The 17,570-nt window shown below is 54.2% G+C and overlaps 1 protein-coding gene across 1 annotated transcript in view; it reads left to right on the top strand.

Annotated features, from left to right (window-relative positions):
• The window catches only part of LOC103195935 (CREB binding protein), a 105,261-nt gene that overhangs the window by 78,866 nt on the left and 8,825 nt on the right, over positions 1–17,570 (top strand). Inside the window, exons 20-28 of the mRNA XM_007939577.2 lie at positions 4,510–4,590; positions 5,919–5,975; positions 9,134–9,211; positions 9,520–9,587; positions 13,162–13,312; positions 13,644–13,790; positions 14,535–14,648; positions 15,582–15,747; positions 16,140–16,307. Of these exons, the coding sequence (XP_007937768.2) occupies positions 4,510–4,590; positions 5,919–5,975; positions 9,134–9,211; positions 9,520–9,587; positions 13,162–13,312; positions 13,644–13,790; positions 14,535–14,648; positions 15,582–15,747; positions 16,140–16,307 (1,030 nt within the window). The remainder of the gene's footprint in view (positions 1–4,509; positions 4,591–5,918; positions 5,976–9,133; positions 9,212–9,519; positions 9,588–13,161; positions 13,313–13,643; positions 13,791–14,534; positions 14,649–15,581; positions 15,748–16,139; positions 16,308–17,570) is intronic.

Raw genomic sequence — 17,570 nt, 5'->3', positions numbered from 1 at the left:
CGCCGCGTGCGTGAGGTTGGGGTGGGGACGCCGCGTGCGTGAGGTTGGGGTGGGGACGCCGCGTGCGTGAGGTTGGGGTGGGGACGCCGCGTGCGTGAGGTTGGGTTACCACGCAGCTCTCAGTCACTCAGCAGCATGGCCTCCATCTTACAAATTGACGTTTAGACTCTGTGGCCAAGATGGGGCCGCATAGCGGGTTTTCTTCCTTAGGTTCAGGTTTAAATGTTAGTACTGGGGGTTAAACATTAGTGCTGAGGGTTGGTTTTGTGGTTATTTTGATCTTTTTTGGTTAAAGTAAGACCATCCGCCCAGACGTTTCAAAGAGGATAGATAGAAGAGGGTATGTTGTTACTTGGTCCAAAGATAAGTGCACAGACCTTAATAATCTGGAATTTTGAAATTACTTTTTCTTTAAATATTTTTTTTTAATTAATTAAAAAAAAATCTAGCCATGTTTAAGATAATGAGTAACTCCCATCAAAAACCTTTCTCTTAAAAAAAAAGAAAGAAAGAAAGAAACTCTAGACACAAAACTGCCTGCACAAAGGTAACTTGGCCTCGCCTCCCCACCCATTCCCAGTGCCAGGAGATGCTGGGGGAGGTGAAGTTGGACACTCCCAGAAAGGCGTCCATATTGGAGCCTTAACCAGCACAGCTGTTCTGTTGAACGCACTTAAACATTTGGAGTTTAATTTCTGCCTTCATTTCCCTTCCTTCCAGTAGAAGTGTTTACAGGACAGTTTGAAACGACACCACAGCCCCTTTATAGTGGGGTTTCTCCCCTTGTGACAAGGGGCCCTTCTGCACGTTCTGGCCCCAGTTCCTCCATTTACTGGTTTCACAGGGTTAAATGGAGGAATGGACCTTGAGCATGCCTCTTAGTGTGCCAGGTGGAGCCATCGTGCCCTGGCATGGGCACAGAGTCTGCTCCCTGCCAACCTCATGTTGTCCACGTGCAGTGAAATGGTGCAGAGGCACCCACTTTGAAAACCATCGCGTGCCAACAAAATAGAGTTGTTAGAAAATGTTCAGAGGGCAGGTTACAACTTAACAACACGCTACCAACCAGGTGACCCAGCATGGTGTTGGCCTGGGAGGAAGAGCGTGTGGGTGGCATCTGGACTTGTTTAAGTGCCACCCACAAGCTGGTGACAATTCTAGACTGTGTGGGGCCTTTTTGGTGTTGGCATCACTGTTCCTGGGTCACAGGGAGCTGCTTGCAGGCTTGGCCGTGTTGAAGTTGAGACCTGTTGAAATGAAGCAGGACAGTGACAGGGACACTATTGCAGGCTCGCAGGCTGAACATCGGTGGAGTGCAAACACCAGGGTCATTTTAAAAGTTCTGGAATATCTAGCTTTATTTTCCCGTAGAACTTCCTTTTTACTGAACACAAGTCATTAGTATTAAGTCAAAAGTATTAAGAATGGGAACAGGTCCCGTAGGTCTGGTTTTAAAACAGAGGCATAGTGCTTCTCACTGCACCTCCAGGGCTTGCTGGGGTCCTGGGAGTCAGCACACATGGGCAGCACGCCTCATGGCGGCTCCATTTTCCATTTTCACCTCCCACAACGCACAACCACGGCAGTGCCCTCACGGAAGAGCGCTTTGGTACATCTGCTCCTCAGCTTTTGGGCGCTGAGAACAGTGGAAAGCACAAGGCCGCTCCAACCAGTGAGACACCACTTGGTGCGTGGTCCCATTTTCACTTGTCTCTGTGCTTGGAAAGTTGGAAGTAATTCATGTTGGGTCAGCTGTCTGCAGATTTTCCCGTTATTCACGCCGACACGCTGCGTTAAGCAATCTGCACTTGAGAACTTACTCCAAACGTTGAGTGGCCCTTGACGACGGTCTCTGCCGCCAGGCCACTGTGCTAACTGCCGGGCGCCTGCATCCCCGTCCCTGAACTTCCTCCGTAGCCATCAGACTGCTTCCTTGAAACAGGGTAGAGGGGCATCTCGGGGTCAGGGTCAGAGACGCTCTGACCCTGTGTGGGTCTCCAGGATGAGTAACGTGTGGACCAGGTGACCAGCCCAGGGCCATCTGGCATCAGTCTTTGCCCCCCATTGGTTGCCAGGTTGTTTCTACCACTTTGATTGGCTGGCTGACTGCTACCCCCACCACCCGTCTTCTCTCTCTCAGGAGTGATGGAGGGAGGCTGGGAGAGCCCCCCACTTCCTGGACAGAAGTAGGCTGGGTTCTCCAGCGTTTCCGGCATTGCTTTGGGACTGCCTCCCCCGGTTTCTGATCCGGGGTTTTTCGGGACTGGGAGATTGGCTGCCAGTGGAGACCCGGGTTCAGTGTGTGCTCCAGGGTCTGCCCTCAGCCTTCGTGCTCCTTCTCTGTCAGCCTCCTCCCTCGGAAGGGGAGCAGTTGATGAGTCCCGTTTCCTGGGTGCTGCTGGGCTTGGTGGTCCTGTCTGAAGAAAAGAAAGAATTAGTCCAGGATTTTAAAACTTTTTAGACTCCCAGATAACGACCATGGCCCTTTCATTTCAAAGTGTGTTCAGCACCCATTTTGTAACCGCCTATAGTGACAGCATTTGGTCGTGTAAAGAATTGGAACACCTGGTTCCTGGCTTTACTTTGCAGAGGGACGTGCTTGCCGTTGAAGGGGTATCTTTCCTCCTCACTCTGTTCGCCACTGCCCAGGTTTGTAGTCTCTGAACTTGTACTCTTTGTGGCCAGGGTGACAGTGTCCTGATACATACAGAAATTCTCTCCAATTTGCGGTTTCAAGTCTCCATAAGAATATTTACAAAGCAGCAAGTAGCTAGAATACTGCTGCTGCTCATTTAAAAAAAAAAAAAATTACTTTCTTAAGCAGCACTGGTCATCTGGTTTTTCCTGGTAAGCGTTTTAACCTTGGCAGGATTCATTACTTGAATTGGTCCTAGATAAACTAGTCTAGTCGTTACCGCTGAGAGGCAGTCACATCCCTCCCTGACAAAGTGTGCAGGCCACAAGCCCTAGAGACGTCGTACATGCTGCACAGGTGTGAGCTCTGAATCGGCGTGTCTGGGCAGCGACACGTGGCCAACCACGTGTGCTGCACGTGTGAAGGTCAGCAGTAGAACTGGGGCGGCCCGTGTCACCGGAGCCCAGCCGCACGGCACCCCCACGTGTGCGTGCCACTGGTTGCCTCCACCCTGCACTTGTTGGTTCAGCGTGGCCCTCCGAGTCTCGTGACAGTGTCGTTAACACTAACCGTTGTTGGCACCCCGTAGCTGTAGCTTTGACGCTAAAACCGCGTTGTGTTGTGCTGCTGTTGCCCCCGTGCTCTGCTTGCGCACCCTCCCCCCCCCTCCGTGCGGCCTGTTCGGCTCTGGTATTCCCATGTGCCCGTCTCGTTGGTGCAACATCCGCCTGCGTTTTTGTTGAGTTGTTTTTTTTTTGTTGTTGTTCCATTCATGTCCTTTCCAAACATTTAACAGTTTGTATTTTAATCATTCTTACTTGACAGCTTGAGCCTGGGCTCCCTATACCCTTAGCAAAAATCGGGGAAATGAGTAATTTCTCAAATGCAGATTGTGCTTAAAAAAATTCACTTTCTACAGTTGCTCGGCTTGCTGACACCAGGTCAGAGCAGTCCCTTCCCGAGGCCCTCACTGTGGGGCGAGCAGTCCCAGCACTAGAAGCCTAAAGCAGACCTTAGACGTGGACGCTGAGTGTCTTCAGCTGGTGATGCGTTTGCCGTAGTGTGGCCTGAACAGCAGCACAGCCTCCTTCCTCCGTCTGTACTCACGGATAAATGGCTGGAAAGTCTCGGACCCCAATTGCTTTCTGTTCAGAGTGTGGCTAGAGGACAGATTGGGTTTCATTTTGTATTATAGCCCAATTGACTGAATGATTAATATGCCAACAAGAACAGGAGGAAATTGAAACCAGTTCTGGGTATCCAGCATTTCTGGGCATTTGAAGGTCTGGCTTAATGCCAGAAACAAACTTTGTGGATGGCCGTCAAGCATAGAATTTCCATTTTGAAAAATTAAAGCTATTTCATTATTCAGTTGCCTTTTTTAGGCCTTTTCTTGGACTGTTTTGTTCAGAGTAAATTTTGCCATCTCAAACCCTGGAGGTGTATTTGGTTTTCTCGGGGTGATAAGAGAAGTCACATTACTAAACGGACGCTCCCTGCAATTGCAGCCCTGTGAGCCCCTTAGAAAGACTAGTGTCCTGGAGCCACTGGCCCATGGTGGTCGGGGGATGGCCTGTGGCGTTGCAATGAGACCGAGTGCTAATCAATGCTTTGCCTTGGCTTTCTGCTCTGTGTTGTCTTGGTGTGTGTGTCTTACCTCTCTGTCTGTGCTGTCTGTCCCCTCCCCTGTTCTCTAACCCTGCCCTTCCCCACCTGCCCTCTGTTCCTCATTGTGCTCACTGGCCCATCAATCGACCAACAACGCCCCCCCTTCGTCGTGGTGATCTGCCCTGCTCTGGTTGGTGGCTTCGTGGCGTGGGTGGCTGTGTGTTATGATGGACCAGTTCACCCAAGTATGGCCTTCTTGCTGACAGGTATCATTTCTGTGAGAAGTGTTTCACAGAGATCCAGGGGGAGAATGTTACCCTGGGTGACGACCCGTCACAGCCCCAGACGTAAGTACCAGCCTGAACTCGGTGTGGGGGGGGGCAGGGCCTCTGACTGACGTTCTTCCTTGACCGTGACCGAACGGCCAGCCCCACTCCCTTCTGGCTTCTGTGTGGTGCAGTTTTCAGATCAGCTACGGACACGTGTGACTACACACACGTTTATCCTTAAAAACGCCAGTGACTTGGTTTAACACTGCTGCCATGCCCGTGTCCTCCCTCTGTCCACAACAGTGATGTCCTGATCTTGACCTATCTCTTTTAAAAGACCCTGTCTTCCCTAGTGGTTGTCAGCGTCTGTCTGGGGAAGCCGTAAATTTGCCGGTGTACCTGAGAAGCCAGGTGATCCTCTTCCCAGAATGCATCATTTGGGAAGCGAGGCTCATGTCCACACTTGGGCTCTTACTGTAGTTTACCTCACAGCTGCCGAGCCAGGAGGACGTAGATTTCACGACCAGAGCCCAGTGTTTGCAGAGCTCAGTACTTGTCCCCTTCCTGCTGGTGGATGACGACTGCCCACCAGCTCCCAGTCAGACAGGCACAAGTTTAATTTTCTCTGTCCTTCAGAGGGGTCTTTTTCTCCCCCTACCTCGTCCTCTGAGAGAGTGGTAGAACGGCCAGCACGTGGCAAGAAACAGCAGGTCCTCACACTGCATGGTGAACTCATTCGTATGCCTGGGACCAGCTCCTAGCTGCCAGCCCCACGTGGGCCCGGAGCTCCTCCCCTCTCTCCACACTAGCCCTCTTCTCCAGTGGTTCTGGCCCGCTGTGAGGCCGGCTGCACAGGGCACTGTCCTCACCCAGAGTCGCAAGGGAGCCACAGGTAGTTCTGTGACTTGAGCAGTTCACGTGTGCACCGGCCATAACAAGAAGACAGTAGAAACCCAAACCACAGGCCCTGGAGAGTAGGTGGGACTTCCCCACATGGACGCTGACCTGGCTGTGTGCAGGGAAGATGGTGGTCAGATGCAGCAGCCGTCCCCCATGTGACGAGACCAAAGATCAGCAGGCCTGAGTCCCAACTCCAGTTGCCGTCATGAGTTGGTGGATCATAATGACGTTTTTGTTACATAAAAGCTGGTGGTAGCTGGGAGGAAACATCCCAGTGGAAGACACAGACAGAAATGGTTGTTCTCTCTGTGGAACTAAATTTGATACTCAGGTTACCCACCTACGTGATGTTTCAGCTGACCGTTCACTTAACATCTAAGAACGAATTACGAAAATAAATAAATAAAGTTAGTTATGAAATCTGAGATCTTGTAGTTGGGATGCAGCAGACGAATTTTAGTTAATTAACGTTTTTCTTTTCTTTTTCTTTAAAAAAAAAAAACAAGGACAATTTCAAAGGATCAGTTTGAAAAGAAGAAAAATGACACCTTAGACCCCGAACCGTGAGTATGCAACTGTTTCTGCCCGACTTTCTGATCCTCTCAGGTCTCCTCTGACATCAGGCAGGTGAGACTGTGTCCTTGGGTCTTGGGAGACTTTGGCAGCTTCCTATGCGCAGCCACGTTTCATAGGAACCCTTGGTGCCCACACAGGACCGACGTCTCTGACATCCTCAGTCCCTTCACTTGACGATAGTTCAAGCAGGCAGGTGGTGTGGTTGAGGAGACTCGAGGAGAACTCGGTTGCCACTGTAAGATGCCGTTGCGCGTGAGCTTTAGGGACCATCTGGCTGAGTTAGTGCTGGCATCATGTGAGGGCCGTTTCAGAAGGACAGTCCCCCAGGAACCGCTTTCTAAACAAGGGTAGTGGGGAGCCCCAGATATGATCTTTCTGCACACGGACAGTGGGGAGTCCAGGCTATGTTCTTGCTGTTGGCTTTCGTGTCATCAGGTTCCCAAGGCCACTGTTGAATGCAGTGACCGATCCTGCAGAGCTAAAGGAGAGCTCTGTGTTTGCAGGTTGGCTTTGAAGGGTTACTTCAGGAGGTGGCAGAGTCCCTGTGGGGTGGTGGCCTTCCCGCAGGTCCCCATGGCAGAGCGTGGCCATCTGGCTGTCTTCTGTCACTGTGGGGAGGGTGGGTCAGAGGCTGTTTGCTGAGTGCCAGCACCAGTAGCACTGTGTTCTGGGGAGCTCTGGGACGGGGTGATGTCCAGAGCTGCGAACCAGGCTCCGCTCCCCCAGCCTCGGGCCACCCAGCCTCGTGACAGGACCCAGCTGGACTTGTGGCAGGTGGCGGGGATGGTGATGCCACCCGATGGCAGTGTGGCCTGAGCACGAGGAGGCTGTCCGCTGGGGTGCTCGCTGTGTCTTTCAGACCCAGTGCAGTTTTCCCCGACTCCCCAGATCCCCTCCCACAGGCGTCCCCCTGTGGTTCTCGACATCACAGCACTTTAGCTTCACCTTTAAATGTGGCCAAGCATGACATCCAGATGCTGGGAGCCCAGCAGTGGGGACGTGGGCGTGAGTAAGGGGCTCTTTCTTGCTCACAGTCCAGACACAGATGAGTCGCAGCACAGATAGTGGGCGGCCCGAGGGGTGTGGAGCTTCCTGGAGAAGGTGACACTGAACCTGAGTGAGGACAGATGACTCTAGACCTGACCGAGGGAAAGAACGCAGGATGGTCGATGAAACCACGAGTAGCCTGGGGTGGATGCAAGGGTTGGGGTGTGGGCAGTAGGGCCACGGTGGAGGGTGGTCGAGGAGTGGGGAGGAGGCTGCTCACGCCGCCCTCTGACACACGAATTCGATCCGCTGTGAGGTGAGGCAGTTCCAAGGGTGTCATCGTTTTCCGGTGTGTCAGGATGAGCCTGGGTCTGGTAGGTGAGCTGAGCAGAACAGGTAAGGCGTCCAGTCTCTAGTAGGGACGCCAGATTGGAGAGACGGCAGAAGCTGAGGTGGAAACCAAGGGCTGAACAAGGGCAAGAGCTGTAGGGACCATGCCATGGGGGACTGAGGCGGCCAGGCCGTGGGGCAGGCAGGGGCACCCCAGCACGTGGCCGCGCTGAGTCCCGAGTGTCCCTTTAGGTTGGGGACTTGACACTTGACTTTGCTTTAACACACTGAGCCTGAAGCCCCCACATGGACGTGGACGCAGCACCCAGGGACGTTTGGCTGAGGATGCCCTTGACCCCCAGTTCCCGGACAAGGAAGGCCCTGCTGAGAGCCTGGTGTGGAGAAAGTGGGCGGAGGCAGGGGGGCCGGCGCTCCGGTCGGGCAATGCCTGCAGGGCCAAAGGGCCGGAGGAGAAGCGTGCAGGGGCCGGGGGGAGTCTGCACAGGCCAGATACTGGGGGGACGTGCGTGAGGACGCCGCCGGTGGACGCGAGTGCAGGGGGTCTGAGCCTCTCTGAGAGTGCAGAAGGTCAAGTGCCAGGAGGCCCTGGCACTGTTGGTGAACCTCACTTAAGACAGGCGTGTGAGGAGTGAGGCTGGGTAGACCAGAGGTCAAGGATGGGCCTGCTGTGAAGGGGCCAGGGAGGCTGGAATTCCGTCCTCAGTGGCTGGGTCCAGGCTGCATGCACATTTTCCTAACATCTCTCCTCCCTAACAGGAGGGAGAGGATGAGCGTGGCAAGTGTGTGCAGGGACACAGACTCTGAGGGGTCTCAGCAACAGAGCTGCGGAAGAGGACACCCCTCCAGCAGGGTGCCTGCCAGGAGTCCCAGTGGACAGGGGCATCACAGCGCAGTCTCCGGGGTGGAGTGTGCCGAACAGGAGCGGAAAAGCCGAGTGGTTGGGTAGTTCGAGGTTGAAGGCTGGCTCGACCGAGCAGAGACTAGGGGCAAGGGTCTGGGCAGGTGCTGGAGCCCTGGATCTCACCCAGCCCAGCCTCTGGCCTTGCCAGGGGAGCCTGACCCAGGTCAATGAGGAGCAGTGGGGACTCTCCAGTCCCTTGAGCCTCCCACACAGTGCAATAGAATTGAGGGGTGAGCGGAGAGAGTTGGTTTGCTCTTGGGTTTAAGGCTCCCAGGTGAGGCTGTGTCTAGGGTTGACAGTGAGGTGTGGCCACCATGGGGCCACTGCAGAGTTGGGAGCCAAGCTCTTTCCACCCTCTCCCTACCCAGAGCTCTCATTGGCAAGCAAGCCAAGCCTGGCTGGGGGCAGTGGGTGGCACTTCACACACTTCATCGCCGGCTCGGAGCAGAGCAGACTGGTGCCCGGGCCCCTGTGCAGTGTGGCTGCCCTGCAGGGCTCTTCCCCCCAGCCATCGCATCGGGGAGTCCTGGGAGCTGTTAGACTGAAGGGCAAGAATCTCTAATACTGAAGGGCTGTTGTTTCTTTAAGTCAATGCAGGCATCGGTCTTGAAAATATGTATTCATGTCGGAAACTCTGGCCTCCGTCCCAACAATTATTAGAAACGTTCCATTTCTGGTTGCAAAGGGAGGAGGGTATTTCTACAAAGATGGGGAAAGGTCGTCCATGTTCTGTCCCCTGCTCCGAAGTGGGTCAGTGGTGCCGAGTCGGCCCCAGGTGCATTACATCACACACACTGACATGACCAGAGAGCAAGAGGCAGACGGTTGACGAGTCCTGGAAGTGACCAGCTGTGTGGCTCCGTGTGCGCGGCCGCAGGGTGACCATTTGTGTCCTTTGTCTCCCAGATTTGTGGACTGCAAGGAGTGTGGCCGGAAGATGCATCAGATCTGTGTGCTGCACTATGACATCATCTGGCCGTCTGGGTAGGCGATTTCCCGTGATCTTGGGGAAGCGAAAGCTGTTGTTCAGAAACTGCAGGGAGGCCCCTGCTCCTTCCTGCGTCTCCTTCACTGTTGTCAGTGGGAGCTTGGCACTCAGCTCAGCGGAGCTGGTCTAATTTTAAGTCCCAGTGTTGGGTGGCTCCAGGAACAAGAGAACCAACGCGGTCTGCCTCTTCCCCTGCCATAATGACGTGGCTCGGGCCGACAGCAAAGCCCTGGAATGCCGCATTTCCTTGGCTTGGCGACATACCAGCTAATCTCACCCAGTGGTGTTTTTTTTTTTCTTTCAGCTTTGTATGCGACAACTGCTTGAAGAAAACTGGTAGAACTCGAAAAGAAAACAAATTCAGTGCTAAGAGTAAGTTCACAGGAAGTTTCGGTTTTCCTGGCCTGTCCGTTTTGGAGACATTAAGTTCACAGGAAGTTTCGGTTTTCCTGGCCTGTCCGTTTTGGAGACGTGCCTGTGCTGTCCCCGTCTGTGTCTTCCCCACACGTGCTTGTGGGCTTGTCAGAGGGTGTGCGTCTGTGAGTTTTGTTACCTGGACCGTGTCGTTTTCTGTGTTACCTTCAAGGGACTCACTTGGCAGTCTTCGTGTAAAGGTCAGTTTATGATGAGTGTTTTGGGTGAAAGTTTAGTTGGACAGCAGACTTTGCCAATTCTGAGAGCAAACTGGCCAACAGATCTTCTAGCTGAGATGAGCACCCCCACCCCCACACGGATGCGCCCTGGCGAGCCCCGCTCTGAGTCAAGGGGCATCGGGTGCTGGGTCCTGCGGTGGGGCCAGGGATGCAGCAGGCCTGTTGGGATGCACCCCGTCCCACCTTGACCACTGTGAACCTGGCCTTCAGCAGGTCGCTGTCGCTGCCTCGCTGAGCGGGCTGGTGTTGGTGTGCGCCTAGCAGGAGCCGTCTGCTGCTGGAAGTCACTCCGTAGGGAGGCTTTCCTTTCTTTTTAGTGATTGTCCTTTGTTGTTGTTGAGAACACGGCAGAATGCACACCTAGCCAGCCGTTCCCACATGGACAGCTCGGTGACCCTGATCCCATTCTCCGGTGGTGCAGCCCTTCTGCCCTCCTTTTCTGAGTTATTCCTCGTCCATTAACATCAACTCACGGCCCCTGAACTTCCTCTTGAACCTTTCCAGTTGTCGGTTTGATCCCATGTACAGGTTTCCACTGGTGTCCGAAAGTGGAACGTTGTTCTGAAAGCTTTTGTGTGCCGACATGGCATGAAGTGAAGAAGCAAGTACTGTTGGTTTCTGGGTGTCTCCAAACCCACAACGTAACCTACTGAGCCACACCAAGTAGCACGTGAAATGTAAAATAGCACCGACACAGGGCATTCCCAGACCTAGCTCAGAGTTAGGGCGGCTTGATGCCGAGACGCCGAGCATAGACCAGTGAAGGCTCTTGGTGACACCACTCTCCTGCTCGGGATGCGCACGGGCTCTGTAACAGCTCGCTGCGGAACCGACACAGACCTTAGTTCCACTTCACGGCTTTCTAGTACACGCAGAAATCCTCTGGCTTTCTTTTGGTTAGCGAGAGCAGAGACTAAGGTCAGCCTATGTGAAAGCGGACTGGCGTACGGCGAACTTGGTAAAGTGGAGGATACCTGTACGTAGTTCTTTAGAAGAGCCCAGCTCAAGGCAGACACTGCTAACTAAGTGACGCTCTTGTTTGGTTTTAAGACAACTCCAGGGGATAATTCTGGTTTAAGGTTTAAAGATCATCTCCGGGCAGTAGTTTGGGGCATCATTTTTTTGTAACGACATATTACTTCACAGCATCATGATTATTTCATTGGGAACAAAGCCAGTTCTCGCCTGCTGAGTGGCTCTGCAGCTTGGCACTCCAGGCTGTGCTTTGCTGTATAACCAGCAGATGGCTCTCGTGACGCCAGCAGCAGCAATGCATAGAAGTCCAGTGGTCCAGTGCTCTGCACACCAGGGTTGTCTCCCGCGGGACGGGAGCCGAGCATGGGCTCCAAGTCACTGGCGTGTGCTCTGGAGTCCCTGGGCGGGACCAGGGCTGCCGGTGGGAGGGAGGTGGGACGGAGGGGAAGAGCAATGAGGGCAGCAGCCACGGAGGACGGGAAGTTCTCATTCAGGCACCAGCTCTGTTGCTCTTAGGATTAATTGGGGTTGATGGACTCACTGACCATTGTAACATGTCTCTCTGGAGCCCTGTTGATGTTTGGGGCCAGGTAGTTCTTTGCCAGGGCTGGGGAGCGACTGTCCTGTGCACTGTAGGATTTTAGCAGCATCCCTGGCTGCTGCCCACTCGATGCCAGGACCACCTCCTCCCCGGGCTTGGCCAGTGTTCCGTGAGGGTCCCAGTCACCTCATTCAGGAGCCCCGCCTCTGGAGGGTCCATCCTGAGTCAGGTGGTGAAAGCAGCTCTTCTCGGGCCTGAGGCTCAGTGACCAACCCAGAGCTGCCGAGAGACCAGGGGCCGTGCGCGAGGATGACCAGGGGCCGTGCGCGAGGATCCTGGAGGTAAGCGCTAGGAACCCAGAGCTGCCGAGAGAGCAGGGGCCACAGTCGTGGCTGCAGGGGTCAGGAGGGGCGGGTGTGTGGTGAGTGGTCAGAGAGTCCCAATGGCCAGCCCTTCCCCACCCCTACCCTACTGTGGGGTCCAGAGACGGAAAGAAAGACCTTTGGACCCTTGGGGGGTAAACTTACAGGTGGCAAATGTTCACTTGTAGGACGGGGCTGTGGGGCCGGGTGTCGCCCTTCATTTTTGGTGTGAACATGTGGTAGCACATGTCTGTAGGTCAGGAAGTAAAGGGCTGCCTCATCGATGCCAGACCGTCCCCTTAGACCTTCGGTGTCTGCACTGACTTAGAGTTTAAATCACTCTAAGTCCAAGTGACTGGTCATTGAGTCATATGGGGACAACAGACAACATCTGTTAACAAAGTATAGCCCTACCTTACACCACCTACAGGACTACACAGCACTCCAGAAGATAGGAGAGTGTTTATATGGGGTTGTGAAAAGCCCTTCTATTAAAGACATGACCCAGAGATGACAAAGGAAAAGGCTGAAGGATTTGGTCACATCCAAGGGGATAAGTGGTCCCTGGCTTGTGCTGGTGTGTGTGGGGGGGCAGTTTAAAATGTGTGTCGGAGGACTAGCTGTTCCACATGTCGGCACATTTTCACACCTGCACAAAGGCACCGTGTGTCCACAGAGCACGGTGGGAAGCGATGAGGAAGTGGAAGTGAGTGGTTAAAGAGATGAACCCCCATCTTAGAGAAAACCAGGGAGCAGTGGAGCTAACAGAGGGGGCCGGGACCTGACGTCAGGAACACTCTGGAATCCCACAGAGCTCTGCTGTGGAAAGTTCTCGACTCGCGGGCATCGTCCAGCATCAGTTGTCTTTCAGAGGCCTCATCAGAGACGCACGCTGCCAGCCTCGTCGTGCTGCCACAGACGTCCTGTCCCCTCTCTGGCACTCGCTCCTTCACCCAGCGCGGGGGCCGAGCCAGCCAGGGAGCAGAGCCCCCGTTCTCCTTGACACTCAATCCAGAGGGGACGAGGACTTGGGGCCAGAAGTGACCACTGAGCCAATGTCTGCCCTGCCTCCAGACGAATTTTTGTGTGTGTGTTGTTTTTAAAACATGAAAATTCACAGCACTCAAAACAGCAAACAGCCCTTGGGTGGTCTGCTCACCTAGCCTGTTCTAGAATATTCTCTGCACCGTGTATTAGACTCCGTAGGGACTCTACTGAAAGCTGGGCAGGAGGGAGACCGCAGCCCTCGCGGAGAGCAGGTCCCGTGCCCACGCAGCACGTCATCCTAGGGTAGGCTGGCGCCCTCCTGTGTTTGGAGCTAAATCCCTTCAAACGTCAGAGCGTGCTGCAAGAACACGGGTCTCTTCTCAGCAGCCATGCCTGGTCCGCTCACCTGGTCCGTCTTGATTTCCTAGGGCTACAGACGACACGATTGGGAAACCACTTGGAAGACCGTGTGAACAAGTTCCTGCGGCGACAGAATCACCCAGAAGCCGGCGAGGTTTTTGTCCGAGTGGTGGCGAGCTCCGACAAGACTGTGGAGGTCAAGCCGGGCATGAAGTCGCGGTGCGTGCACTTGGTGGGGTGAGCCCCCTCGTGGTCAAGCTTTTGCATGTCTGTGATTTAAAGGCTTGTCCGTGGCCTGCACGTAGCCAGCCATTCCCTCAGTCTCCCAAGCAATTCTTCCAATGTATTCCAAATTCTTTAAGACGGTAACACTCCCAGCAAATGAAACAAAGTCACAGAGGGCCACGGCCCTGAGGCTGCACCTGCCAGCAGGGAAACCCTCGCCCAGCCTTTGGCGGCTGTGCTGCCCAGGTTTAGAGTCTCGGGTCTCCTTTTGGCAGCACCTTTGGGCAGTGATATGTGCAAACGTCATGCTGTCGTGTTGTTTCAGGTTTGTGGACTCTGGGGAGATGTCCGAATCTTTCCCATACCGAACTAAAGCGCTCTTTGCTTTTGAGGAAATCGATGGTGTGGATGTGTGCTTTTTTGGAATGCACGTGCAGGAATACGGCTCTGACTGTCCCCCTCCAAACACAAGGTAGCTTCCGTCTCCTGGGGGGCGAAGGGGTGTGTTTCGGCATGCTGGGTGATGATGGACCGTGCCAGGAGTGTGTTGGGAAGCTGTCCCACAGTGCTGTAGTCAAAGGCGCTGAGCCACACTTAGGTCACCAAAGCAGGGAAAGGTCTGTGTAAGCTGCAGGTCCTGGCCATGCTGTTGTGCTGTCTTACCTAGGACAGGTGCACGGGGCGCATGGCTTGGTGAGCCAGGCCTTCTCTCCCCGAGCTATGAAACGTGTGTCTGCCGACTGATCTGTTCTGTTGAGTATCTGAGGGGTGGGGGCCTGAAAGTGGCTCTACATTTGCTCTCATCCTGCCGTGTCCAGCCTGCCCTCCAGCCACTCTGCCACGGAGGTCAGGTCCCCTCCAGCGATGCGCAGCCGCAGCTGCCGATGGGGGCACAGCACTTACTGTCTGGTGCCCATGTGAACGCCATCAGAGCAGAACCCATCTCTGGAGCTTTTTGGGTGCTCATGTTTGGTTAGTGAGCCCTGGCGGAATGGTGGTTAAAGTACTCTCCTGCTAACCAAAAGGTTGGCAGTTCAAAACCCATCAGCCACTGTGTGGGAGAAAGATTGACAGCCTTGGAGACCCTGTGGGCAGTTCCATGCTGTCCTCTAGGGGCGCTGTGGGTCGGAATCGACTCCACAGCACTGGGAGGGGGTTGTCTGTGGGTTTGGTTTCCTTGGTTTTAAACAGTAGCCTCTCTCCTCCGTCCTCCCAGGCGGGTGTATATATCCTACCTGGATAGCATCCACTTCTTTCGGCCCCGCTGCCTCCGCACAGCTGTGTACCACGAGATCCTCATCGGGTACCTGGAATACGTGAAGAAACTGGGGTGAGTTCACGCTGGGGCATGCGGACTCCTGCAGGTTTTGTTACCCTCACTGGATGTGTATTTGGTGAAATACTGTGTTTCCAGTTTAACATGTATTTATGTGAACATTCCTTCTGAGATCAACTCAGAAGTTTCCAGAGCCCCCCTCAGGCTGCTCCCTGGGCCACACTAGTCGGTGGCCTCTCCCTGCCTTCTCCTTTCTGTGACTTCTCCTCCTGCTACTTCCTTTTTTGAGGTAGATTTTACAAGCAATAAAATTCACCTGTATCAGGTGTACAGTTCGGTGGTCTTCTCCTTCGCCATGAACGGTTTCAGCACTTTTTTCTTCCCCAGTGGGGTCCCTCATGCCCATTGGCACCAGCCCCGTTTCTGCCCCTGCCCTTGGCTTGTCTCTTTTCCTTCTCTATAAATGTGTTTGTTTTTCTGTGACCGGTCGTGTAATGGCACCCTGCCCCACGTGCTCGCTTCGTGTCTGATTTCTTTCTCTAGCGCTTCGTTTTTCCACTTGAGATCTGATCCATTCCGTTCACCATTTGAGGAAGTTAGAATTACTGGAGAAACGGTTCTGGAACAGAATGAATGAGATTTATTTTGACTTTAAGCCCTTAGACAGAAATACTCAACTGGCTCTTCGGTGCACCAGAGAGAGTACATAGATAAACCTCGGGGGTCTGAGACTCCGTCATCCCGGCCTTGCTAATGAGATACCTGCCTGTGTGGCCTCTGTCAGTACCCAGCCGTCCTGTCCCCCTTGCCCCGCCCCCAGCACATCATTGGAGACCTTGCTAAGTCTCTTACCATATACTGTTTTACATTTTATTGTTTTTCTGTCCTCGCTTTGGTCCCTGTCACCTGTTACCTAGGTCTCACTCCTGGAGGGCAGGCCCCAGTGTGGCTGAACAGGTCCTCTTACACTGTGTATGTGTCCTGCAGGTATGTGACAGGCCACATCTGGGCCTGTCCCCCGAGTGAAGGAGATGACTACATCTTCCATTGCCACCCCCCTGATCAGAAAATCCCAAAGCCAAAGCGGCTGCAAGAGTGGTACAAAAAAATGCTGGACAAGGCGTTTGCTGAGCGGATCATCCACGACTACAAGGTAGCGGGCCGCGCGGGCGGCTGGCCACAGCCCGGGGCACTGGTGGGTCTTCCCCTAGCTCTCAGGCGCTTTCGGGGTCTTGTAGAGCTGTAATCACAGGAGGTTAAAGAGCACTGAAAACGTGGACATAGGCTGCCCTGCACTATATCCAAATTTCTCCTCAGTAGCCTGAAAACGTCATCCTGTTTCACTGAGTGAGACAACTGGTCTCTGTAGTTTATGTACCATTGGAGTACGCCCATGGTGCTACTACCCAATCCTGGCGATTTCCCAGAGACGCAGGAACCCTGACAGACACAGACTGTTGCAGCCTTGACAGGCAGCCCGTGCTGGGGTTCTGGAGTGTTCCGCCAGCCCTGCCGTCCCATTGACGTGCTTTGTCCCTTCCCCAGGACATTTTCAAGCAAGCCACAGAGGACAGGCTCACGAGTGCCAAGGAGCTGCCCTACTTTGAGGGTGACTTCTGGCCCAACGTCTTGGAAGAGAGCATAAAGGAGCTGGAACAGGAAGAAGAAGAGCGGAAGAAGGAGGAGAGTACAGCCGCGAGTGAGGCCCCTGAGGTAAGACCCGCCGTCCACTTTCCACTTGGGCCCAGTGAGGCTGCGAGCGAGACCCACCCCTGAGGTAAGACCCTCCATCAACACCCTCTGAGGTGAGCCCTCCTTCTGCTCAGCCTGGGGAGGGCCAAAGCCACCAGGACAGCGAGGACGAGGCTGTCTGTGGCTCCAGTGCAGGCACCACCTCTCAGTGGAGGAAGGAATTGTTCATGTTAGGCTGCGGGATGTGGACTTACGGGTGCTGGGCTTTGCTTTTAGCACTCACTGTGCAGTCTACCACAAAACCCCCAAAAGGTTCCACTGCCATCAAGTTGATTTCAACTCAGAGTGACCCCCGCTGCGTTTCTTTACCAGAGTCATTCTCCTCATCTTTCTGTGAAGTGTCTGATGGGTTTGAACCACCAGCCTTCTGGTTGGCAGTCAGATGCCTTAGGCAGTGTGCCACCAGAGCTCCTTCCCATCCACGACAGCCAGTGCCAACACTCCCAGTGGGCTCCCACAGGCAGAGGCAAGCAGGCGTCGGCTCTGGGACCTCTGAGCAAGGCTGTGTGCTGGGTGGGCCCGGCCTTGGGGAGGAGGCCTCAGGCAACTCCACCCACATGGAGAAGAAAGGGGCCTCCCAGGCAGGACTGCCTTCGTGGAGATGGGAGGACGTGTTGGGCGAGGAAGCCCGCAGGTAGATGGGAGGTTTGTGTCAGTCGGACCCCGAGGGCAGTGTGAGGAGGCCTCGGGCTGGACTTGCTTTGCTTGTTCACTGCAGCGTGGCTCTTGGCGTCTGCTCCCGGGGCCCTCGGCTTCCTTCCTCCACGCTGCAGGGCACGTTCTCAGAGGAAAGTGGTGAGCGGACCACGTCCCTGCCCGCGAGGAGCTTACGTTCCATCAGAGAAAACAAAGGCGCCCTGGTGGCACAGTGGTTAAAACACTCCACCAGCCACACTGCGGGAGGAAGCCTGGGCAGTCCGCTCCCTTAAAGAATGCAGCCTTGGAGGCCCTGGGGCAGCTCTGCCCTGTCCTGGAGGGTTGCTAAGAGAATCGGTTGGAAGGCAGTGGGCTTGCAGTTTGGTTAGGGTTAGACAAAAACCACTCAAATTGAAGAGAAACAGCCGCAGACATCCATTAATCATCGGAACATGGAATGTACGAAGTATGAATATAGGAAAATTGGATGTTGTCAAAAAGGAAATGGAACGCATAAAGATTGATATCCTCGGCATTAGTGAGCTGAAATGGACTGGTTTTGGCCATTTTGAATCAGACAACCATATG

The sequence above is a fragment of the Orycteropus afer genome, unplaced genomic scaffold (assembly GCF_000298275.1).
Source record: "Orycteropus afer afer isolate SDZICR_OR568_19922 unplaced genomic scaffold, OryAfe1.0 scaffold00061, whole genome shotgun sequence".
Taxonomy (NCBI): domain Eukaryota; kingdom Metazoa; phylum Chordata; class Mammalia; order Tubulidentata; family Orycteropodidae; genus Orycteropus; species Orycteropus afer.
Note: the sequence above shows the minus strand (reverse complement) of the source record. Positions and strands in the feature narration are given on the sequence as shown.